Source organism: Arachis stenosperma, chromosome 1 (genome assembly GCF_014773155.1).
Source record: "Arachis stenosperma cultivar V10309 chromosome 1, arast.V10309.gnm1.PFL2, whole genome shotgun sequence".
NCBI lineage: Eukaryota > Viridiplantae > Streptophyta > Magnoliopsida > Fabales > Fabaceae > Arachis > Arachis stenosperma.
The window spans coordinates 128,382,735-128,408,995 of NC_080377.1; the positions used below are offsets into that span (position 1 = coordinate 128,382,735).

The window sequence follows — 26,261 nt, forward strand, 5'->3', positions numbered from 1 at the left end:
AAATTAAAGAAATAAAAAGAAACAAGCAAAAACATGAATAAAGACACAAACTAAATTACTCAAACACAATATCCTACATACTATCATGTATTCTAAAGTCTAAAATACATTTAAAATGAAAACGATAAATTAACAAATTAAAATAAAATTATACTAATAATTTTTCGTGTGTTTATTTTTTATTATTTTACAATCTAAATACAATTAAACTAATAATTTTTTTTCGTAACTGTTATATTTTATTTACATAGCCTTATAAAACTTTATTTGTTTTTTTTTATTTTAATTTATGTGTTTTTAAATTTTTTGTATATTTATTTATTATTTTTATATATTATTATAATATAATTCAATTATTTCAATTGAACCTCTAAATTAATAAATCAATAATTAAATTAGTTCAATGACTTATTTAACTTTCAAAATTTTGATATTATTCAATGAATAATTAAATTAAAATAATATTATAATAGAAAATATAGATCCATTTATATACTGAAAATAACATTATAAAGACCTAAAGACCAAAACACCCCTAAGAACCCATCCTTCTCTCCTCGTTCTCTCGCTCATGTTGCCCTTCCTACCCACTCGCTCATGTTGCCCTTCCTACCCACCGCTTTATATAATTCTTTTTTGATATTTCAGTCGAAAAAAATATAAATACAAACATTTCTTACTTCTCTTTTTGAAGCTCCAATTTTTCTCCATAAAGCAGACGAAAGCGAATTCATTCTTCTGCTGTATTGGGTTTTCTTTGAATTACGATGTCAATGGCGAGGCCTAATCAGGAGGCAATTGAGACATTTATGAGCATCACTGGCAATTGATCTAATCAGCGTTCGTTCATAAACAGCACCAAAAAGATTCACAACCAGCGATTTCAATGTACTTGGCTTCTTCTTTTCTTTTCTTTTTTACTTTTATTTCAATTTTCATGGCCAAGAATTATGCACTGCTGATTTTCATGTTGTCAGTCTTTTCAATGATAAGTCATCTAACATTCAAGAAACGCCATTGTTGTCGATGTTCTTGAAGGTTTTTGGTGGTCTTCTTTCAAATTCCATAATAACTGAAATCTTTTTCTCCTTCTAAAATATTGGATGCCTCAGAGTCACTGGTTCTTGTTTAATTTTGTATTCTTTTCCCCCTCATTTTTCTGAGGATCTGATGAAATTGTTCAAACTAGGGAAGTTACATTTGTTTCGGGTTTAAGAGCTTTAACTTCTGTGGTTTTTTTTTTCTCCTTTGCAAGATGTGTACAGAAAGAAAGTGGCTGAGAAACTGAGTTTGCATTCAGAAGTAAATCTGTTGAAGATGCTGGTTTTTAGGGCAGCGCTTCAAAACATTTGCAATCACCAAATGTTCGGTAAATTGCCAAAGGTTTCTGTTCACTCTTTTTCACTACATTTTTGCATCAATCTGTCCATAACATATTCCGATTGATTGGCTTATTCATTATTGTTTTCAATATAAAAGAAAGCCCTGCAATAAGTCAAGTCATAAATGAATAAATATGATAGGAAGAAACACAATTATTCTTGAATTATTTGTTCTCACTTACCAGAAGCTACAAAAGTCTCAGATGCATAGAACCCTATTCCATTGATTCCACTAGCTTGTTCACATACTTTAAACCAACTCCAATCTGAAATTTTGTAACGAACTATTATAAACCTTTGATTTGACCAATTTTATTATGTTTGTGGCTAAGTTTCTGCGGTGAGTAGTATGTTACTTACAACTAAAGAGCGTATATTTTCTTTGGAACAAATCCAATAGATTAGCCTTAGGAAGGCTTTGAACAGTTTCAATTAATCCTGTTATCCAAAACATATGTCAGTTTAAACACCAAACTTGTTTGATTCAATATATTCAATTTGTATGCATATCTATTGACTTGATGTACTTTAAGTTTTGGTAAAAATTCTTCCTCTTTTTTGTTAGATCTATCTACTACACAATAATGGAAAGTTGTTTAGATTGTTGACCTTGATGCCATATTTCTTGCAGTTGTGGCATGAGAAAATCCAAAACAAAACAAAATGGTGTGTTACCAAGTGGATATGCACGGAGGATTGGGTCCTAAATACAGAAAAATTGGCTGAACTACGGAAGGTAGTTACCATTTTTTAATTGTTCTTGTCTTAATCCTGAATCCTTTTCTTTACAAAATTGAAGAGGGACTCGCATTTGTTTAATATTTGAATCTTTATTTTCTTATCATGAATGCTGTGTTTTTGCTGCTCCATAAATGACACATTGGTTATCAAATCATTGTGGTGGTGAAAAGATCTAGAAGGCTCAACGTAAAAATTGTCTAAGTAGTAACCAAGTTGAGTGTCTCTTGTTGAAGCAATCATCGGCCAAGCTTCTTACCAGTGAAGCAATCAAGTCCTTGAGGTATGCATTCAAGGTTAGTTTGAATTCGATCTCCATTGCGATACCTTCACTTTGATCAGTTCTGATTTCATTTATGTTGTCTACTACTACTACTAGTTTCTCTATGATACTCTTGAGCACGTATCACTCTTGTTTAGAATTGACTGCAGCACAACATGAATTTAGGTTTCCTCTTGCTGAGAGTTGCAACACTACTACTACTACTATTACTTGTAGCACAACTTAAAACTACTACTTGTAGCACAATTTGAATTTAGGTTTTCTCTTACTTAGAGTTGACAAGTTGACAATGAAACTACTACTTGTAACACTACTTGAATTTAGATTTTCTCTTGCTTAGAGTTGACAACACCACAACCACTACTACAACTTGAATTTAGGTTTCCTCTTAGGTTTCTTCTTGCTTAGAGTTTACTACTACTACTACTACTACTACACAACTTGAGACTACTACTTGTAGTACCACTTGAAACTACAACTTGGAGCACAATTTGAATTTAGGTTTCCTCTTTCTTAGAGTTGACAATAACACAACTACTACTTCGTCTTTCTTATAGTTGACAACAACACAACTACTACTACTACTACTTGTAGCACAACTTGAATTTAGGTTTTCTCTTACTTAGAGTTGCAACACAACTACTACTACTACTACTACTTGTAGCACAACTTGAAACTACTACTTGTAGCACAACTTGAATTTAGGTTTCCTCTTGTTTAGAGTTGACAACACAACTACTACTTGTAGCACAACTTGAATTTAGGTTTTCACTACTACAAAACTTGAGACTACTACTTGTAGCACAACTAGTTTATGTTTCCTCTTGTTTTGTTTAGAGTTGACAACAACACAACTACTACTACTTGTAGCACAACTTGAATTTAGGTTTTCTCTACCACACAACTTGGGACTACTACTTGTAGCACAACTTGAAACTACTACTTGTAGCACAACTTGAATTTAGGTTTCCTCTTGCTTAGAGTTGACAACAACATAACTACCACTACTATTACTACTTTGTCTTGCTTAGAGTTGACAACAACACAAGTACACAACTACTACTACTACTTGTAGCACAATTTGAATTTAGGTTTTCTCATGCTTAGAGTTGACAACAACACAACTACTACTAATACTCAACTTGAGGTTTTCTCATGCTTAGAGTTGACAACAACACAACTACTACTAATACTCAACTTGAGACTACTACTTGTAGCACAACTTGAAACTACTACTTGTAGCACAACTTGAATTTATGTTTTCTCTTGCTTAGAGTTGACAATAACACAACTATTATTAGAACTACTACTTCGTCTTGCTTATAGCTGACAACAACTACTACTATTTGTAGCACAACTTGAATTTAGGTTTTCTATTACTTAGAGTTGCAACACTACTACTAGTACTACTTGTAGCACAACTTGAAACTACTACTTGTAGCACAATTTGAATTTAGGTTTCCTCTTGCTTAGAGTTGACAAGTTGACAATGAAACTACTACTTGTAACACTACTTGAATTTAGATTTCCTCTTACTTAGAGTTGACAACACCACAACCACTACTACAACTTGAATTTAGGTTTTCTCTTCCTTAGAGTTGAATTTAGGTTTCTTCTTGCTTAGAGTTGACAAAAACACTACTACTACTACTACTAGTACTACACAACTTGAGACTACTACTTGTAGTACCACTTGAAACTACAACTTGGAGCACAACTGGAATTTAGGTTTCCTCTTCCTTCGAGTTGACAATAACACAGCTACTACTTCGTATTTCTTATAGTTGACAACAACACAACTACTACTACTACTACTACTACTACTACTATTACTACTTGTAGCACAACTTAGAATTTAGGTTTTCTCTTGCTTAGAGTTGCAACACTACTACTAACACTACTGCTGCTGCTACTACTACTACTACTATTACTACTTGTAGCACAATTTGAATTTAGGTTTCCTCTTGTTTAAAGTTGACAACAACACAACAACAACTACTACTACTACTATTACTTGTAGCACAACTTGAAACTGCTACTTGTAGCACAATTTGAATATAGGTTTCCTCTTGTGTGGAGTTGACAACAACAAAACTATTACTACTACTACTACTTGTAGCACAACTCAACTTGAATTTAGGTTTCCTCTTGTTTAGTGTTGTCAACACTACGATTAATACTACTACTACTTGTAGCACAACTTGAAACTACTACTTGCACAACTCAACTTGAATTTAGGTTTCTTCTTGTTTAGAGTTGACAACAACACTGCTATTAATACTACTATTACTACTTGTAGCACAACTTGAAACTACTACTTGTAGCACAACTTGAATTTAGGTTTTCTCTTGTTTAAAGTTGACAACAACACAACTACTACTACTACTTGTAGCACAACTTGAATATAGGTTTTTTCTTGTTTAGAGTTGACATCAACAAAACTATTACTGCTACTACTACTTGTAGCACAACTCAACTTGAATTTAGGTTTCCTCTTGTTTAGAGTTGACAACAACACTGCTATTAATACTACTACTACTTGTAGCACAACTTGAATTTAGGTTTCCTCTTGTTTAGAGTTGACAACAACACTACTATTAATACTACTACTACTTGTAGCACAACTTGAAACTACTACTTGTAGCACAATTTGAATTTAGGTTTACTCTTGTTTAGAGTTGACAACACAACTATTACTACTTCTACTTGTAGCACAACTTGAATTTAGGTTTTCACTACTACAAAACTTGAGACTACTACTTGTAGCACAACTAGTTTATGTTTCCTCTTACTTAGAGTTGACAACAACATAACTACTACTACTATTGCTACTTTGTCTTGCTTAGAGTTGACAACAACACAACTACTACTACTTGTAGCACAATTTGAATTTAGGTTTTCTCTTGCTTAGAGTTGACAACAACACAACTACTACTAATACTCAACTTGAGACTACTACTTGTAGCACAACTTGAATTTAGGTTTCCTTTTGCTTAGAGTTGACAATAACACAACTATTATTAGAACTACTACGTCGTCTTGCTTATAGTTGACAACAACTACTACTACTTATAGCACAACTTGAATTTAGGTTTTCTCTTGCTTAGAGTTGCAACACTACTATGCACAACTTGAAACTAGTACTTGTAGCACAACTTGAATTTAGGTTTCCTCTTGCTTAGAGTTGACAACAATTCAACTACTACTACTACTTGTAGCTCAATAGAATTTCGGTTTCCTCTTGCTTAGAGTTGACAACAACACAACAACTACTATTACTACTTTGTCTTGCTTAGAGTTGACAACAATACAACAACTACTATTACATGTAGCACAACTTGTTTTCTCTTGCTTAGAGTTGACAACAACACAACTACTACTAATACTTAACTTGAGACTACTACTTGTAGCCCAACTTGAAACTACTACTTGTAGCACAACATGAATTTAGGTTTCCTCTTGCTTAGAGTTGACAATAACACAACTACTACTACAACTACTACTTCGTCTTGCTTATAGTTGCTTATAGTTGACAACGACACAACCACTACTACTACTTGTCGCTGACAATTCAACTACTACTACTACTACTACTTGTAGCACTTGAATTTAAATTTTCTTTTGCTTAGAGTTGACAACAACACAACTATTACTAGTACACAACTTGAGTCTACTACTTGTAGCAAACTTGAACCTACTACTTGTAGCACAGCTTGAATTTAAGTTTTCTCTTGCTTAGAGTTGACAGTTACACAACTATTCCTCTTTCTTAGAGTTGACAATAGCACAACTGCTACTCTACTACTACTAGATCCTCTTGTTTAGAGTTGACAACAACACAACCTGAACAATTGTAGCACAACTTGAATTTAGGTTTTCTCTTGCTTAGAGTTGATTGCAGCAGAACAATTTGAATTCAGGTTTTCTCTTAGATTTGAATGCAGCACAACCTGAACAACTGTAGCACAATTTGAATTTAGATTTTCTCTTGCATAGAGTTGATTGCAGGGCAACTTGAATTTTGGTTTCTGTATTGGTTCCATCTTTTGAAACAAGGTGCTACTACTACTAGATTCTCTTGCTTAGAGTTAAATGCAGCACAACACAACTTGAACAACTATAGCATACTTGAATTTAGGTTTCCTCTTGCTTAGAGTTGATTGCAACACAACTTGAGTTCAGGTTTCAGTGTTGGTTCCTTCTTTTGAAACAAGGTACTATTACTACCACTCCTTGAATAACTCCAGCACCACTTGAATTTAGGTTTCCTCTTGTTTAGAGTTGATTGCAACACAACTTGAATTCAATTTTTAGTGTTGGTTCCTTCATTTGAAACTAATGTACTATTATTACTACTACTTGAACAACTATAACACACCTTGAATTCAGGTTTCTCTTACTTAGGGTTGATTGCAGCACAACTTGAATAACTGCAGCATAACTTGAATTCAGGTTTTCTCTTGCTTAGAGTTGACTGCAACTATGCATACTAGAAAGAGAGAATGAGAATTTCCGTGCAGTGTTGTTTCCTTATTCTTTGAGCTTCGTTTGAGATTTCTTTGTTATGATTTTTTATATCTATCTTTTTGTAATTGAGAAAAAGGCTAAAGTGAGAGAATGAAAAAGTCAAAATAATTGTGTATTTAGTTTTTGTTGAATTAGGATTAGTTCTTCTTAGCCAAGTTGGGATAACACTTGGTAGTTGTTGAACCATATTAGAGTCTTCCTTAGTCAAGTTGGGATAGCACTTGGTATAGCACTTGGTGGATATTAGGTTTAGGTTAGAAATTTAGTGGGGGATACTAGATGAATTAGGTTGTAATTCATTGGTATTGGTGCATGTAATTAGTTTGATTATAGTTGAAATTTTACCATGGTTGTGGTGGAGACTGGACGTAGGTTTCATTGCACTTAGAAACCAAACCAGGATACATGTTTGTGTGGTTCTTTTTCTCTATGTTTTGCTCTACTTTTGAGTCAACTCGCTTTCTCAAGTTCTAAGATCTTGACAATGGTTACAGGTTAAAAATTCACTATTATTATCACTAATTACAACATGATAATTATAAAGAGTAAACCTAATTCGTTAATCTCTACAAATTAAGGAATGTCGATTAAGCTTAATTAACCTAATTCATAAATGTTAACTAACTTATTGAATTTAGTAAAAAGTTAGTGTTAACAAAAACAAGGTTAATTAATAGTTCTAAATTATTAATCAATTTAGACATTAGTAACTCAAGATCACCATAGTTTTCAATTCAATCCAAGAATAAAAAAATATATTTTATAACTAGTTCAAGCATTTTGTCAAATATTTAGAGTGCATAAGGATAAAACATTATAAATCACAACAATTGGTAAAAACTACAACTATCTAATTCAAGAACACGACAATAACATCTCAAATAAGTAAGAATAACATAAAATATCAAATTCATTAATAAAAAAACATAAATCCAACAAGAGGTTATAAACTAAATGACAAGATAAAGAAAAATAACAAGAGAATCTAAGCAAAAGGCGAGGATGTATTTGGTTAGGTGGACTAAGAATTTAAACTTTGATTAACCTAAATCTCTATCTAACCTACAACAACTTTTTAAATCCTAATGTATAAATCTAATTACCCAGTGTTTTATCCATATTTCACTTTTTACACACATCTATGCATCTTTAACTAATTCACATCATATATGCACCTATTTCTAAAAAGAGTAAACTAATAAAAATACATCTAAATAATTTTGTCCCTAACAAAAATACACCCAAATTTTATTATCGAAAAAAATGCTCTCAAATAATTTAAATACGACAAAAATGTCCAAAAAAATATTATCTTTTTGTAAGTGGCAAACGACTTTTGTATTTGACAAATTGTTTATGTATTTAATCCAAAATTTTATAGGAATATTTAGATAATTATTTTAAAAATACACAAAAAAAGAGGATAAAAATTTAATCTCTATGTTTTTATTTTATTTTTTAAAAGTATTATTGCCTATTGAAAAAATATATATACTAAGCAAAAAATTACTAAATTTTAAGGATAAAAATATTTCATTTATCTAATTATGCTTATAAAAAATCACATCAAAATTGAATCTCTAAAACATTTTTTTTAGAATACATATTTAATGTTAGGCATTTTTAAATTATTTGAGAGTATTTTGTCGATAACAAAATTCGAGTGTATTTTTGGTAGTTAACCCTTCTAAAATTTTATTTGGAACATCTATTATTTACTGCTACTTTACCTATGACATTTTGGGAGGATTCATTCTCAACTGTTGTCTACTTATTAAGTAGGTTATCTACTTGCATTCTTAATCATTTATCACCCTGTTAAAAATTGTACAATAGAAAACCAAATATACATTGCCTAGAATTTTTGGTTCTGCTTACTTCCCTTTTCTAAGACCATATAATAAACATAAATTACAATTTAGATATGAAAATTGCATTTTCCTAGGATACGACAATAATCATGATGGTTTTAAATGCATGACTAAATCAGGCAAAATATACCTATAAAAAAATGTGCAATTTGATAAAAACAGTTTTGGGTTATGCTATATATATACCAAAATTAGCTACTAAAGTCAGCCATTAGCATAAAATACATGTTAGAATATAAATATACATTGAAAATAAATTAAACCACATATATATTTATACATAAATATATTAGTGGTTGATTTTGGTGTACAAATAATATTTTTGAACAGTTTTTTATATGCTGAATTATTCTCACATAATACTACTTCTCTTACATCTACTATTGGCAATCAAAATTCTGTGACTACTTACCTTTCTTTTCCTCTGATGTCTATTAGTTCCATTCCTAATACTGCAATGATGTACACTCTTATTCTTACATTTACACATAATCTCTATCCTTGGCTCATAGCAAAGAACAACTACACATTGCAGAGGACAATGTTAACACAACACCACGCACTCAAATTGATTTATCATCAAAAATATCTTTGCACAACACCAACATCATCCCAATCAATTGAATTGAGGTTTGTTTTCCACCTATTATTGATAATACTAGCAACCAACATCCAATGGTAACAAAGTCAATCTGGTGTAAGGAAAATGACTTTATACAGTGTTACTACTCCTCATGATTTAACACAAAATTTGCCAAATAATGTGACTCAAATTTTGTAGTGTGATCATTGAAAGGCTGCTACGAATGCTAAGTACGAAGCACTGAGACAATGTGGAACATGGACATTAGTTGAACCACCCTTAGTGCCCCTATCATTGGCAATAAATGGGTCTTTTCTATTAAAAGAAACAACAAGGTGATACTATGAGATATAAAGCCAAGCTTGTTGCCAAAGACTTTCTCCAAGTTGAAGGGACCGATTATGAACAAAATTTTCCCCTGTGATCAGACCATCCACATCGAATTGTCCTCAGCATTGCTAGGGGTGTACATAAAATAATTAAATTGTGTTAACCAATTAAAAAATTATACCACATTTCGGTTAACCAATTTAATAAAACAATTTTAAAAATTATATCCATATTATTAAAAAGTGGTTAACCAAAATCAAATTTTAAAAACTGATTTTTAACCGGTTAACCAAAATTAAAATCAAATTTTATACAATTCTTGTGATCAAATTGGTTAACCGATTTTTTTTTATAAAAATCGGTTTTTAACCGGTTAAAATTGGTTTTTAATTGATTAAAAACCAGTTTTTAATTTTGGTTTTTGAAAAATCCAATTTTTTATGTAAAAATCGGTTATATTTTAAAATTGATTTTTATTTTTATAACCAATTAAAAATCGGTTTTTGAATTTTGTAACTGGTTAATAACCAATTTTATCATATAAAACAAATTTGATTAATTAACCAAATTATATTTTTGGCTAACCCAAAAATAAGTCTAATTTTTTGGATTAACCAAATCATCTATCGCCCTAAGCATTGCTCTATCTCAAGGATGGGTTGTGAGGCAATTTGACTTCAATAATGCCTTCTTAAATGGCATTCTCACTAAACAATTCTATATGACACAGCCTTAGGGCTTTGAACTCTCAACTAGAAATCTAGAATACAAACTAAATATTCTTTATGGCCTTTAAAATGAACCAAGAGCATGGTTCTCGACTTCAAAATCTACTTTGCAACACTTTGGATTCAATAGCATTGTTTTTGATACTTCTCTTTTTATTAGACAAACCTCAACCTATATTACTTATATGCTCATTTATGTAGATGATATTGTTGTCACAAGTAATAATGCTCAAGAAATTGAAGTTTTAATAGCCAAATTAAATACTATTTTTCCATTGAAAGACCTGAGAAGTTTCAACTTCTTCCTTTATCCTGAAGTCACTTATCAGAATGACGGCAACATCATGTAATCTCAAAAAAAATATGCTAGAGTTAGTAATAAAAATTGGCATGATAAATGCCAATCCAATGCAAACCCTAATGCTTTCCAACCTCAAATCATTTGCCAATGATTCTGATGCCTTTGATAATCCAAAACTATATAGGTTCATGGTAAGAATTTTATAATATTTAGCTATAACCAGACCTGACTTGGATTATTCTGTTAATCGTGTGTCTTAGCATTGAATGGGTTGCTTACTTCTCAATATGGAGATATAAACAAAGTGATATCAGTAACAGACTAACAATATTTAAAGATGCAAAAACGAAAACAACTGCTGAATTATTAGGAGACTACTATGGTTTTCACCATGATTTGTTAGGTGTAACTGGTGTACTTCTCATTGTATTCCCTGTTTTATTTGCTATTCTATTTGCATACTGCATTGGACACCTCAACTTCTTAAGGAGGTAAAATTGTTTTATAAATCATTTGATCAATAAAATCTTATTCTTGTGTTTCTGACTTTCTGTACGATATTTGTTAAGTGTATCTTCTGACATGCTTTTCCTATTGTTTGCTCCGACCACAAAATAAACTGAGGAGCAAAAATTTTTGCTGTCAAAATAATCAGTTAATCAGTATCGATTCTTCTTTCTTTCTTTTTCGCTTTACTATTATATTATATTTACATAGGATTATAAAATTTTATTTGGTTTTTTATTTTAATTTATGTGTTTTTAAAATTTTTGTGTATTTATTTATAATTTTATATATCATTTTAATATAATTCGATTATTCCAGTTAAACTTTTAAACTGATAAAATAGTAATTAGAGCGATTCAATGACCGATTGATTTTCAGAACCTTAATATTATCTAATGAGTAACTAAATACTCGTTAAAATAAGATTATGACTCTTAATTATTTATTGCAACTTTTGTCAAAGTCTATTATTTGTAGACCAATTTATATACTAAGGATAACATTATGAAATTTAGATTCTAGGCCCTAATCATTTTTATTTTTGAACATGTGAGAAGAAGACTAACAGAACATGGTGATGAGATGGAAGATGGACAAGGGGTGAAAGGTAAAAGAAGATTTAGGAAAACCATTCATAAAGTGATCAAATGAGTTCTACATATAAACGATTTTTCTGTAGTCATAATACATGATAGAACTCAATGATATCGTTTGATCCATGTAGCCGACTCCACCTAATGGGATAAGACTTTAGTATTGTTGTTGTATTAATTTTTTGTTTATATAATAAATTATACCCATATCTAATATAATGATATAATATATTTATTTTTAATTAAATATATATTAAAAATTAAAATATACAAAATATATTTTTTTTAAAAGAAAATTTGGCACAATAAAAGATTAGAGAAATAAAAAGAAACAAGCACAAATATAAATAAAGACACAAACTAAACTACTCAAACACAATATCCTACACACTATCATGTCCTCTAGGCTGAGTTTGTTTTTACAAAGACAGGACACTGAGACATGGACACATAGACATAAAATCGTGTTTGACAGAGGAGACATAGACAGAGACAATGTGTCCAGAGACATTGAATTAGTGTATTTTGTATCCATCCTGACAGGAAGGACACAGAGACACTTACAAGGAATACAACTTATTTTTTATTTTTTCTTTCATTATTCTTGTTAATTTTTCATAATTATATTTTTTATTATTATATTTTTCATCTCAAATTTTTTTAATGAAAAAAATGAGAATAAATTGAATTTTTATAATTTGTTCTAGTTTATTGCCAAACAGAATACAAGAACACAAAATTTTATATCTCTGTCCAGCAGTGTCTTGTCCTGTTCTGTTCTCAGTGTCTTGTCTGTTCTCGAAAATAAACGCAGCCCTAAAGTCTAAAATATATAGAATACATTTGTTTTTAAATAAAAATGATAAATTAATAAATTAAAAAACAATTAAACTAATAATTTTTTGTGTGTTTATTTTTTATTATTTTACAATATAAATACGATCAAACTAATATTTATTTATAATTTTTTATTGTGCTAAGTTTTCTTTTTACTATAAATTAATGTGTTCTCCAACTTTACCTATGGTCACAATTTTTTCTTTTCCATCATTATCGAAAGTCACAAAACCTTTATTGTATTTGTCAAGTTTGATGAAAAATGTAAATTTTTTGGTCATGTGCTTAGAGCATTCACTATCCAAGCTCCACATGTCATTCTTCTTCTTGGATGTTAGGAAAAATTGCACAATACTTTTAAGTGACTTTAGGTATCCAAATTATTTTGGATCCTTTAATATTAAATCTTCTTGGTTGCTCAAGAACATTGTATTTGACAATCACTTTATAAACTTTATCACCAATTTTTCTTTTAAAAATGAAATACTGAATAGATAAACCAACCCGATTGCATGTATGACAAAAGTTTTTTATTGCTGATTTTTCAATGTGATTAGATTTTGAAAGCTTAAGTTTTTGGACGTTGAGGCTTCATTTTCAATGCATGGTTTTTTAAAAATAGATTCAGATTTTTCTTAATACCGCAACCCAGCCTTCACAATCAGAGGTCTTTGACTAGTTAAAAATTTGTTCAAATTTTTAAGACTTTTGGGTGAGTTTAGCTATGTCTTGATTTAAACCCTTAATCACTTTATACAATCTTTCATTTTCTTCAATGCAATTCAAGTAGGCAACAATATAATGCTTTCCATCAAGACTTTTAATTTCATATATAAGCCGTTTGTTTTCTTCGACATGATCAATATTATTTTCGGCCTCTTTTAATTTTTCTTTGAGGTAAGCATTTTCAGCCTTTAAAATGTCATTTTCAGATTAAAGTTCATGGCATTGGTTCAAAAAATTTTTAATTTTCTCAGTGAGATCATCAATCATAAGATGGAGTTCTTCATTAGAGGGTTCAAGAAAGATTACCTTATTATGGTGACTATGATCGGCTATTAAGCATGCTTGAAAGTTGTGGTCTGATTCATCATCCTCTTCAGTGTCATTTTTCAAATATTTTCAAGAAATCATAAGTCTCTTCTTTTTATCCTTCCGAGACTTGTCTTCTCTTTTCAACTTGGGATAATCATATTTATAATGTCCAACTTCTTTGCAGTTGTGACAAATGACCTTGCTTATGTCCTGTTTTGGTTCTTTTGAGCTGCCTCCTCTGTTGCTTTCTTTTTATCTCATAAGTCTTCTAAAGTTTCTAGAAAAAGGCGCAATCTCGTCATCTGATAAACAATCACTGGATTCATCATCCAATGATTTAACAAAAGATTTAAGAGCCACTCCTTTCTTTTTTGTGTTATTTTTTATGTGAGTGATTCCATATGCTAATAACTTTTCTCTGAGTTTATCATAGGTCATTTGGCTTAGGTTATTGCTTTCAGAGATAATAGTAGCCTTGGTTTTTCACTCTTTTGTTAGGCTTTTCAAGACTTTTCTCATCAGCACTTGTTTAGAATGAGTAATCTTCATGGTATCCAAGCTATTAATGATGATAGAGTACCTCTCAAACATTTCATCTATTGATTCTCCTTCCTTCATAGAAAATATTTCATACTCTTTGCTCAGCATGTCAATCATTGTTTCTTTAACTTGTGTAGTGCCCTCATGTGTAACTTGGAGCTTATCCTACATTTCTTTTGCTGTTTTGCATCTTGAAACTTTTCGGTATTTTTCGAATTTGATGGCACAGTTCAAGATGTTGACAGCCTTGACATTGACTTTTACCTTTTTTTTGTCATAATCATTCTACTCTGCTTCAGCTTTAGGAGTAACAACACCTTCAACACTTGTTTTGGTTGTAATCTGAGGACCATTAATGATTATCTTCCATAAGTTGTAGTCTATTGATTGAACAAAGATCTTCATTCTTTCTTTCTAGTAGTTGTGGTTTTTCCATTAAAAAATAGAGGTCTATTATTTGATTGCCCTTCAATTAGTGTGTAAGCCACTAAGTTGGATCCCATGTTGTTTGCCATTTGGATCTTTCCTCCAAGTTGTGAAGCTTGGTCTTTTTGAGACCAAGCTCTGATATCAATTGATGGATATCAGTGGGTAAGAGAAGGGGTTGAATCTTGGCATCTTTTTACTTTGCTTTCAAACTGAGAATTTGTTGAGTCACTTTGAGTAGAAATTTGGGAGACACTTTGGTTTTGTCTTTCGTCGAGGGAGGAGTCAAAACATAATAACGAGCATGGTGTATTTCAGTGAAGTATAGCTGAATAGAATATTTAGGAGATAATTTTGTTTTGTCTCCTAAAGTGCAGAACCAAAAATAGAGAAGAGAAAGACAGAACAGCCATATATCATGGTTCAGCTACTTAGTGCAATGTAAACTACATCCAGTCTCCATCACAACAATTCATTATCTTTGAACAAGATTACAACCACCAATTTTTTCTATGATTTTACCCAATTCTATTTGGGACAAATCCAGTTTCTAACCCAAACCAGATTTGACTAGGAATTCACCCTAACTTTTAACAGCAAAGTGCTCGTCCAACTTATAAGAGAATTCCCTCAAGATCATGACAACAAAACAGAAAAACTTACAAAAGATTTCTGAAATAAATATAGGCTTTTTTCCGAGTCTAACTCTCTTGCCTTTTTTCACTCAATGACTTTTTTCACACAATCTGCGTAGTATTGCCTTTTACCATTGAAAACAAAGAAATATTAGACTGAGAAAATAAGATATTCAATGAGAACCATGAATGAGAAGAAGCTAATAGCTCTACAAGCTATAGGAACCCAAACTTGTACTCTCATTCATTGCTTTAATCCTTGGCCGTTCACCTCTTTAATAGAGGAGTGAAACTTCCAAAATTTGAAACTTGCTTCAACACTTGTTTGACTTCTTCTCCCAAAAATCAAAAGTAGCAACGGTGTCACAAAGGAGAGATAGAGTGGAGGCAGTGACTGAATCATACATCCATCCATATCTTCTATCTCCTCTTTCAACCCTTTTCATCTTGCTTATTGAATTTAAACCTTTCATTCTTGCTTTGGTTCTAAGTCATATTTTTGAATGTTGATTCACAGTCGAGCTTCATCATCTTCAACATTTTCAACTTTCTACTTCTGTGCATACAAAGAGATGATTTCTTCAACGACTTACAATGAAGCACAAATCTAAAAATATGTCTCTAATGATGCTTTGGAAGTGATTTTTACTTTTAGCCTTAACCTCTTTGACTTCCTTCTTCTTTGATTGAATTGGTAACCTACCTTTTGTTTTCTTGATTTTGCTTAACTCAGAGTTTTTCTTTTTCTTGCTTTGCTTAAGAGAAATCACATGGAGTTGAACAAAGAGAAGAGAAAGATTGGTTTCGGTAGTGTGATATTTAGTTCAAATGGGAATGAAATTAAATTACTTAGTTAGCAACCAACTGAATAATTGGACTTGAATGTGGACCACCGATTTAGACTTATTTATAGATATGGGCTCACTTAATCAATTTGAGGCCTGAAGTATTTCTTTGTTTTAGATAGGGATTTGTTGTTGTAATCAACAATTCTTTGAGCTTGAATGTATGTGTGTGTGGGCCTGTTTTCTTGCTTCTTGGGCCAGTGTGACTAAATTAATTTTCTACACACTAAACGAACTAATCACACATATAATTAACTTTTAATCTAATAATATGTTTAGTCATCATCTCTAAAATGTTATTAGTTCTTCGAACTCAATCGTTTTCTTCACCCTACTTGTCAAGCCTTCCTCCAAATCTCCTCAAGTTAGAATCTTCTAATTTTTTGCTTAGCTTTGTTCGGGTCACCTGATAAGTTATTGAGGATGGGGCAATAGTATGATTTATATCTGTAAAGATGTTGCACATTTGTCTTTGAGCTGGCCTTTCTCCATTCAAGATTTGCAAAGTCTCTGTCTAGACATTCTTATGTATTATTTTCTGCGGGTTGACCATTTATCCAAGTGAAAGAATGACCAACATAGTCCGGTCCTAAAGACCAATGTCTAGAACATCTTAAAATCCCTTTATCTGTGAATGGATGACTCTATTTCTTCCTAATTTCTCATGTTGGCTTAGGACCTGGTTAAAATTTCCAAACATCATCCATAGCATATTAGATACACTACAAAGAGCTTTAATTAAATCCCAGCTCACATGTTTATTCTGATTTTTCAGATAGCTATAAAACTCCGTTGCTCTCCACTTTTAGTTATCATCTTTCTGAACCACCTCTATATGGTTAATCGACATTGAGGTAATGTGAACCTCCAACAAGCTATCCCACAAACATGTCAAACCTCCATCCCTTTGTCTTTCTTCTCCTTGGCAATCTACACTAACAATATTTTCGAGTCCTACACTATATTTAGTATTGTTATCTCCTCTAATTTCTTCCTTGTTTCTATAAGGAAAACAAAGTTGGGATCTTTTTTGTTTAATAAGTTTATGCAAACTCTCATTGCCCATAGGTTCTCAAACCCATAACATTTTCAATTTATGATTTTCCTGGCTCTCGGCAGAGCTGTCTCTGCCTTTCCAATCATTAAAGTGATTGTTATCTTCTTAATCTGTGGTTCTCCTTCCTCCCGTACCCCCTTTCCTCACAGTTCAAATTGTACGTGCTTTCAATTGGAAAAGAACGAGAAATCTATTTTGATTCCCAAAATCATCGTAATGACATGAATTTATTTTTTCTTCCTGCTACAGATGATTGATGATCAAGATTTGAGTTTCTTTGCCAATTTCCTTGGCATCTTCATTTTTGTACTGGTGATAGCTTACCAATTTGTTATGGATGATCCAAAGTATAAAGGGAACTAGGGTACTCTGAATTTCACTGCTGTTGTGCTCATTCTGCTCACTGCTAGTACTCTGAATTTTACTACATTGTTGTGCTTTTTGTGCTCATTGTTTTTAGGAAAAATATAGGTAGATAATGAAAATATTAAACAATGTGAACAATGAATGTATCGAACGTTCATTTCACTAGGTATACGGATGATTATTCTAATATTAAGATTTAGGTGGATACTTTGGAGGTGTAGTGTATTTTTAATTGATTGGTGGTTGTTTATGTTATTCAAAAAAGTTATTAGTTAATTCAATGAAATTTTTTTGTGACTATCTTAATGAGTTCAATTATGATATAATGACTAATGAATGATAAATTGTTAATAATTGAAGATCAAATGTTATATTAGATTTTGGTTGATAAAATATTTTAAATTTAGAAGATATTTTAAAATTTATATTAAACTATAACTATGCTTTAGAGTATTTATTTATAATTTATTTATTATATTATTATAAAACGATTTTTCGGTTAGACTACAATTAAACTGGTTAGACTAATGAACCAGTAATTAAAACGGTTCGATGATCGATCCGGTTTTCAAAATCTTGTTTTGGTTTTGTTTTCTTATGCTCAAGTTTTTTTCCCCAAAATGTTCAGCTTTTAGCCATGGACCCTACCGCTTGGATCCGTCCCTCCTGTCAATTGTATCCTGTCCCTACGTGTATCCCTTTTTTAAAAAGTGTTTCCACATTCATCTTAATCGTAGCCTTAATAAACTTGCATTGCTTCTCAACAGTCTCAAAGATGGAGCACTCGCTCCTTTACTTTTTCCATGCTTGTTGCAATTTATTTGCCCTAATTTGACAATTTTGCAGTATTTTGGAAGTCTCCAAATCTGAAGTTTGACTTCTATAATGTCCAATTCCTTCTCAAATGAATTTTCATTCCTCTCTCGAATTTTCACTATGACCTATGAGTTTCTAAAGAAGTAAAGAACCATGGGTTGTCTCTGAAGGCTTTGTCCAGATAAAAAAAATATTATTTGGTTAGTTATATAAACTCGAATAAGACAAGTACGTTGCACAATATAATACGTAAAATTATTTGGTATATATAAAAAATAATATAATTTTTATCTCTTGAAAGAAAAAGAGAAAAAATGAGATATATAGTTTACAAATAATAATATTTATACATGTGTACTTGTGAAACTAATTAGAATGATTAGATCGAAATTGAAAAATAAAAAAGAATGAAAAAAAATGATAGGATATGAGAAGGAAAGAAGAGAGTTAGCGAAACGAAAGAGGCATGAAATTTTAGGCGAAGAAGATAATATTGTATGACAAATGTGATTTTATATATTGAAAATAAATAGAAATATATTTTATATGAGAAAATAAAATAAGTTTTATAATTTAATTATATCTATTAAAAAAATAACATATCGAGTAATTTAAAGAGTAGATATATTAATTTGAGTCAAATCAACCTACCATGCTTCTAAAAGGGATGAGTTTTTTAATCATTGACTAGATTTTGGATGGTGGATATGAGATAGGTATAAGGAGTTGTTGCGCTGAAGAGTATCTACTTTGAATATATATAAATGACAGAAATTAATTAAAGAATAGAAGTAAAAATGGTGTTATTCAAATATATTGTTGCATGACGTGTAATCCACAAATGTGGATTTGTAAGATTCAGTAACTTGTAAAATGCATGTTATGTTTTGACTGCAACGAAAAAAGAAAAAGCTGCATGCACGCTACAAAATACAGTTTGCGTTAGGCAAGGAAGGTGCTTTAAGTCTGGAAATATTTTCCTGCTCTCTGCATACAGACAAGGACTACTGTGTTGACCGCCTGAGAATTTCCAAAACGAAAGTTGTGTTTGGCAATTGTCGGGGCCAAAATGTAGATTGTATACGAAAATTGTGTTTGGCAATTGTCGCGGCCAAAATGTAGATTGTATTTGGCAAGTTCCCTGGCTGCATAAACACCACGTGTTAGAGGAGAGCGGTGATGGAGTCTTTAAAATACAAACCGAACGCAAAACACAGAAAGAAAGGAAAGAAGAGTGAAAAGGCTTGCTGAGAGAGAGCTTAGTGAGGGGTTCTTGTAAGGTTGTGCCGAGAGTTTGTGGGAGGAAGAAGAAGAGTAGAAAGTTTAAGATAGATATTATAAAACAAAAAATGGTTAGGGCATAATTTTACTAAATTTGAAGAATATATTATTGAATATTTGGATCATTTTCAATGAATAAATAATTTTTTTAATATTTAATGATATATATATATATTTAAATTTTATTTATTTGTGTTATAATTGGTAATTTTATTATTATTATCTTATTATTAATATTATTATTACGGTTTATTATTGTTGTTGTTATATTTGAATAGTTATTATTATAATGAGTATATTATTATTTGTTTACGATAGTGGTTATGATAATGTGAATAATTTATTATTATTTTTTTAATAATTAATAATATTTTTTAATAATTTATTATTATTTTTTAGTGATTTATTATTATTTTTTATGATAATAATAATACTGTTTAAAAAATGCATGACCGTTATCTTGTTTTTATTAATAATTATAAATATATAAGTAACTGTTATTATTAACATTTTATTAACATAGTATTATTTAAAAAAAATGACAGGGTTCATGAAAATTTTAATTATTATTATTAGTAGTAGATTATTATTATTATTATTAATAACCGTAACTGTATTATTATTATTATTATTATTATTAGTGTTTTTGGTTTTAGGGAAACAAGTATTAAATTAGTTATGATTATTATATTGTTCCATGTTTATAATAATGTCTGTGATAAAAATAAAGTGTTTGTTAAGGTACGATAATAACGTATTGATATATTTAAAATATAAACAAGTAGTAACAAGGTATGTGAAATTTATTTTTCACATCAACATTTAATTTTTTCTTTTTTAAATATATATTATATCATTACTTTTACTAAAATACCACAAATAAACGCATCAACGTTATCCTCCTCCTTCTCCTCCTTCTCTCTCGTTCATCTTCTTCCTTTGCATCTGCACTGTGATCTCATTCAAACCTAAAATCCAATGCTTCTTCATAGCTCCGTTCCCTTCACACCAAATTCGAAGACCAACAAAACCCACTTCCATTTCAGCAACTTCTCTTCCTTTAAGCCTCCAAAATGCTCCTTTTCCGCGGTTTCAGAAGCACCCCATTTCGAATTGAGCACTCACAGCAACAAGAAGCCTTTTCCCGCAGAGGTTTCTAGAACCATCATGGAGCTTGCCACTGTGGGAACCCTCTCTGCTTTGACCAATGAGGGTCATGAGGGTTCTAGAAGAAACCAATAAAGATCATCTTTTTCCACAGACCATATTTCATTTGCAAAATGTTAAATCATTAATGCAATCTAAATAGCCAAAGTTAGTAATCATTTTGAAATTAAAACACTTGATTGCCAATATCTTTTTGGGATGGAAGGAAAGCAGAACCTTGATGCTGCAAGAAAGTGCTTGCTAGCTAGCTTGGAAACATCAAGTGCTATTGGTTTTGCATTAGATGAATCTGAATCAAGATTGGAGCTTCTTCGCCAGCGATGTCAATCCCTGCAAACTTCATTCAGACCAATCTCCATGCAGAAATGCTCGTTCATGGACGTTGGCAATGGTATAGATAGTGTTCTATGTTCTGCTGCTGCTGTCCTCAAGGTGTTTGAATTTGTGCAGCATTTGGAGAATTCTCCATTGACTGACCCTGGTTCCGATCTATGCTCTTACGTCTCAGATGCCAAGAAGCTTGAAGAAGCCTTGAAGCTTTTCACTGATAATTGCACGTTAGCAATTGGCTGGTTGCAGGGTGTTCTTGACTTCTTACAAGACAAAGCGATCACCAATGAGTTTTACCTCTTTCAGGTGAAGAAATCTTTGAGGATACTGCGAGAATTGCAAGCCGTGGAAGAGGGAGTTCGCATCAATGGAGGTTTTCTCAGTGCAGCCTTAGACAATCTAGAGACTGAGTTCCAAAGACTTCTGATGGCAAACTCAATGCCCATTCCTTTGGTTTCGGTAGGATCACACGTCGCAACACAAGCTTTGCCAGGCTCTGTTATGGGGAAGTTGCAGGCCATCATTGAGCGGTTAAATGCAAACAGCAGGCTAGCCAAGTGTAAGTCTATATATGTTGAAGTTCGAGGGACGAATGCTCAAAGAACTTTGAACACTTTAGACTTGAGCTACCTTGAGATTCCAACAGCTAAATTTGAGGATGTCAGGGAAATAGCGAGTTACATAGACCAATGGGGCATTGATTTGGAGTTGGTTGTCAAGAACGTTCTTGATACTGAGTACATGCTATCTTGCCGTGTCTTTGAGAAGATTGGCCGAGAAGCATCGACCGAATGTTTTGCCAGGATCGCCATCAGATCAGGAATTCTTTCTTTTATTCTATTTGGAAGAAATGTTTTGGAGAGTAGAAACGATCCCTACAAGTTGTTGAACATGCTAGACATATTCAGTGTGTTAGATGATCTTAGACTAAAATTCAACCAACTTTTTGGGGGGAAAGCCTGTGAAGAAATTAGAATCACGACAAAGGATCTTGTCACCAAAGTTGTTAATGGTGCCTGTGATGAGATATTCTGGCAACTTTCGGCACAAGTGAAGCTGCAAAGGCCAAGTTCTCCTCCCCGAGATGGCGGTGTCCCTAGGCTGGTAAGCTTTTTAACTGATTACTGCAATCAGCTGCTTAATGATACATATCTACCACATTTGAAAAAGGTCTTAGAAACTCATCTTAGTTGGAGAAATGAAACATATGAAGAGAGTATTGTTTTCACACAAATATATGACACAATCAAGGAAGTTGCAGTTAATCTTGATTCTTGGTCAAAGGCCTATGAGGATATCACATTGTCCTACATTTTCATGATAGATAATCATTGCCATTTCTACAATTTGAGGGGTACCATTCTTGGGGATATGATGGGAGATACTTGGTTAGGAGCACATGAACAATACAAGGACTATTATGCAGCACTTTATTTGAGGAATAGCTGGGGGAAGCTTCTATCAATTATTGTTCAAAAAGACTTACTTTCATCCTCATTGAGTAGCCAAGATTTGGGAAAGAGATTGCATGCTTTCAATGTAGCTTTTGATGAGAGGTACAAGAAGGAATCTAGTTGGACAATTTGTGATGAGGCCTTGAGGAAAAACATATGCAAGCATTTGGTGGAATGTATTGTACCAATCTATAAGGCCTATGTGAAGAATTACAACTTGTCAATCGAGAATGAAGGTATGGTTGTGAAGCATATCAAATATACAGCAGAGAGTTTGGAGAATAAGATTTGGTCTCTGTTTCAGCCAAAACTAAAGAAGAATGGGAGTGTCAAGCATGCAGATTGGACTAGCAAAATAAAACAAGTTAGCAAAAATTTTCGCTTCACTCTAGCTGCTAAGTAGTTCATGTATGTCATTTCCTTGTTATTTTGGCAAAAATCAAGGTAAATGAATGTACTCTAAATCTACATATTATGTTTGAAAATAAACAGGTAGAAGCATTTGAAAACAGAATGAAGTATAATTGTATAGTATGTATATCATAGTTGCAATCAGTGACGGACGAGAAAAATTTAGTAGTGGGAGCAAAAATATAATAAAATTTTGGTATAGATTTTTTTTACTTTTTACAATACCCAATAAATTAAGGATTAATTCATCATGAATTTGAGTTCCATTTAACAGTCTGCAATTGGCTGGTAATGAATTACTACACATACGAAATGAAATTCAAACCCCCAATATTTACTTAAGCGAACGACTAAACTATCACTTAACTAATCCAAATTGGTTTAGATATATTTAAAATTTTAAATAAAAATTAGAGTAAAGGATATTTTCGTCCCTGACATTTTTTTTCACAGACATTTTCGTCCTCAAGGAATGGAAAATACATTCAAGTCCCTGACCCCTGAAAAACGTGGACATTTATGTCCTTCCGTTGAATTCAGCCGTTTGCACTGTACGGAAAAGGATGAGCTGGCAGAGGTGGCGCTGAGGTGGTCATAACGGAGGACAGGTGGCATGGAGCATTTCGTAACAGGACGTATAAGTCCCTGGAGACGGAGCATTTCGTAACAGGACGTATAAGTCTCTGGAGACGAAAACGACGCCGTTTCGTCTCCTCCCCCATCTGCCCTTTTCTTCTTCCTTCGTCCCTTTTCCCTTCCATTCTTCTTCCTCAGCCCCCTGCCTCCATCACCGCCGCACAGCCGCGCCTCCGTCAGCCACCATCAATGCCGGCAACCTCATCCTTCCTCTCTTTTCGCGTCTTCTTTCCTTTCTCACTCCCTTACTCCCATTAGTCTCTCTCTCTTCTCACTTTCTCTCATCTCTATCTGCTAAGCTGACCCTCCCATTTTGTTTCAAGCATGTAGCAGGTGCTTGTCACACACCAATACTCTATAACTAGCATGAGGCCCCTCAGATGTATCTTTCAATGTGACTTGCCACCCCATTGCCTTGGCAATGTCTTGAAATCCAACACATAGACATTATCATAGGTTCTTGGGTAGGTGTCAAATGCTTCACACCTAAATTATAAAAATTGCAGAATATTACAAAATACTAACAAGATCGTAAAAGTAATTTGGGGGAATTGATATAGAGGCTCTTTCAGTACATGGAATTTGTGCTACTAACAGGAACAACATTCATAACCCAGCAGTCAAATTTCTGACTAATTAATGCTGCTGCAAACCTGAGAAAGCACTCAAAAAGAATGGAATATCATGAGTATCTTTAACGAATTAATAACAATAATAAATGTTTCATAATCCAATAAAATTAAAATAAAAAATCAAATAAACAGTCATGAATTTATATATTATTTGAAATTATGTAGTGTTCACACAATTGTGGTTGTGATATTAAAACTATGTCATATTGAAGCTACGAGATTTTGTATCTAGTAAGCATCAATTAAAAAGAAAAACTAAAAATTAACCTAATTAAACAAAAAAAAAGTAATAGCAGAAATAAGGATAAACATTACCAATCCAGTGGTGCTAGCAATTGACAAGCTAAACTTCTGATCAAAGTTGTAATCCTTGTACAAAAGATCTACATAAGAATTGCAACGTTCACAACTTAATGCCAAGTATATTATAACAAATTTAGACATCGCTTGATAAGAAGCCAACCATCTAAAGGATTTCAAGCTACAAATACTTATAAAGTCTCCAAACATGTAGCATTGTAGGCTTTATGTATACTAGACTTATTATGATATTTGAGTTAAGATATCATGATGGGTTTCAATATTTAAAGTACTCAGAAAGAGTACAAAAGCATTTTCGTACTCAAAAAAGAGTACAAGAAACATTTGATTTTAATATAATCCCATATCACTATAAATCTTCATGCGCTATGGTCAAGCACTATAATTACAACACAAGAAATAAGATGGGATAACATATCATGAACTAGCAGATAATCATGAATATATTCAACTATATATAAAGAATAACTTCGGACAATAATCTTGAAGAATGTGTATATATCGTGGAATGAAGTTAAGTTCAGGTTTACCTTTTGCCCTTTTGCCAATATCAGAAAATGGTGCTGGACCATTGCCCATAATGGTTTAGAATAAATGTATGTATTCCTGTACATCATCATAAATGGATTAGACAACGTTTAGATTAAGAGGAACAAAATAGTTGAAAATGTAAAAACAGTTAAAAGAATAGCGTTATTCCAACGCACAACAACTAAAAGCCTAAAATTATACGAACTTCTTCAACCCTTGTACAAAGATAAAGGACATGAGCTACTCAACAAGAGAGAGTTCAGTATCGTTTCATAGAAATTCACATGTTTGTTAGGCCACCAGCAGTCAAATTTTTGACTAATCAATGCTGCTGCAAACCTGAGAAAGCACTCAAAAAGAATGGAACATCATGAGCTGGGAGCTGGACCTGCCAATCCCAAAAGGCAACATCTTATTTGTGGCCAATTGCAGACCAAGCGCCGCAACCAAGCCATACGCCACCATCCCAACCAAAGGAAGAGGAACACCTATCAAACACAAAACATAAAAATGTCACTCACACATTCTTTCAAACACATTACCTGCAAATAATACCCTTCACACCACAAAATCCAGAGACCAAAAAGAATCACACATAAAACAACAATATGGCAAACACACACATCAAGCCAAAACCCTAACAGAATCAAATCATAGAACAGTTCAATTGCAAGCACCATCGAATAGTTGCAACACATTCAAGAGAAGGCAAGTGGCGGGAATCTTGGTTTCCTGGTCGGGTTCTGCGGCCGAGCATTTGAGAGGCGGCGGCAACCTCATACGCTGCGTGACGTCAAAGAGGCCCAAGCTCCGGTGGTTGGGAGCACGGTGGTGCCAAATGGGTACAAAGGAACGAAAAGACGATAGGGACATGAGAAGGTGAAAGTGGCTATGGTGGTGGAAGCTTCTAGTTGCTTAAGCTTCTAGTAGCTTCGCCAGCGTTGATGGTGGCTGACGGAGGTGCCGCTGTACGGCGGTGATGGAGGCAGGGGACGAGGAAGAAGAATGGAAGGGAAAAAGGACGAAGGAAGAAGAAAAGGCAAAGAAATTGGGGGAGGTTACAAAAACGGCATCGTTTTTGTCTCCAGAGATTTATAT

The 26,261-nt window shown here is 32.5% G+C and overlaps 2 protein-coding genes across 8 annotated transcripts; both read left to right on the forward strand.

Annotated features, from left to right (window-relative positions):
- Positions 1-728: 728 nt before the first annotated feature.
- LOC130972930 (dolichyl-diphosphooligosaccharide--protein glycosyltransferase subunit 4A-like) lies at positions 729-17,831 on the forward strand. 7 transcript variants are annotated; one of them, XM_057897293.1, is made up of 6 exons: positions 735-888; positions 1,256-1,383; positions 2,014-2,118; positions 2,294-2,416; positions 11,808-11,857; positions 17,468-17,831. In XM_057897293.1, exon 6 carries the CDS (start codon positions 17,468-17,470, stop codon positions 17,579-17,581), a length of 114 nt encoding a protein of 37 aa, XP_057753276.1. In that variant the 5' UTR covers positions 735-888; positions 1,256-1,383; positions 2,014-2,118; positions 2,294-2,416; positions 11,808-11,857; the 3' UTR covers positions 17,582-17,831. The 7 variants fall into 7 exon arrangements, 4 of the variants coding, with proteins under 4 accessions (XP_057753276.1, XP_057753284.1, XP_057753268.1 ...); XM_057897301.1 differs by having other exon boundaries at positions 2,294-2,403; XM_057897285.1 differs by lacking the exon at positions 11,808-11,857.
- Positions 17,832-21,046: 3,215 nt separating this feature from the next.
- Positions 21,047-23,035, forward strand: LOC130934579 (exocyst complex component EXO70A1-like). The gene has a single exon (XM_057864139.1). It carries the CDS (start codon positions 21,047-21,049, stop codon positions 23,033-23,035), a length of 1,989 nt encoding a protein of 662 aa, XP_057720122.1.
- The last annotated feature ends 3,226 nt before the right edge of the window (positions 23,036-26,261 follow it).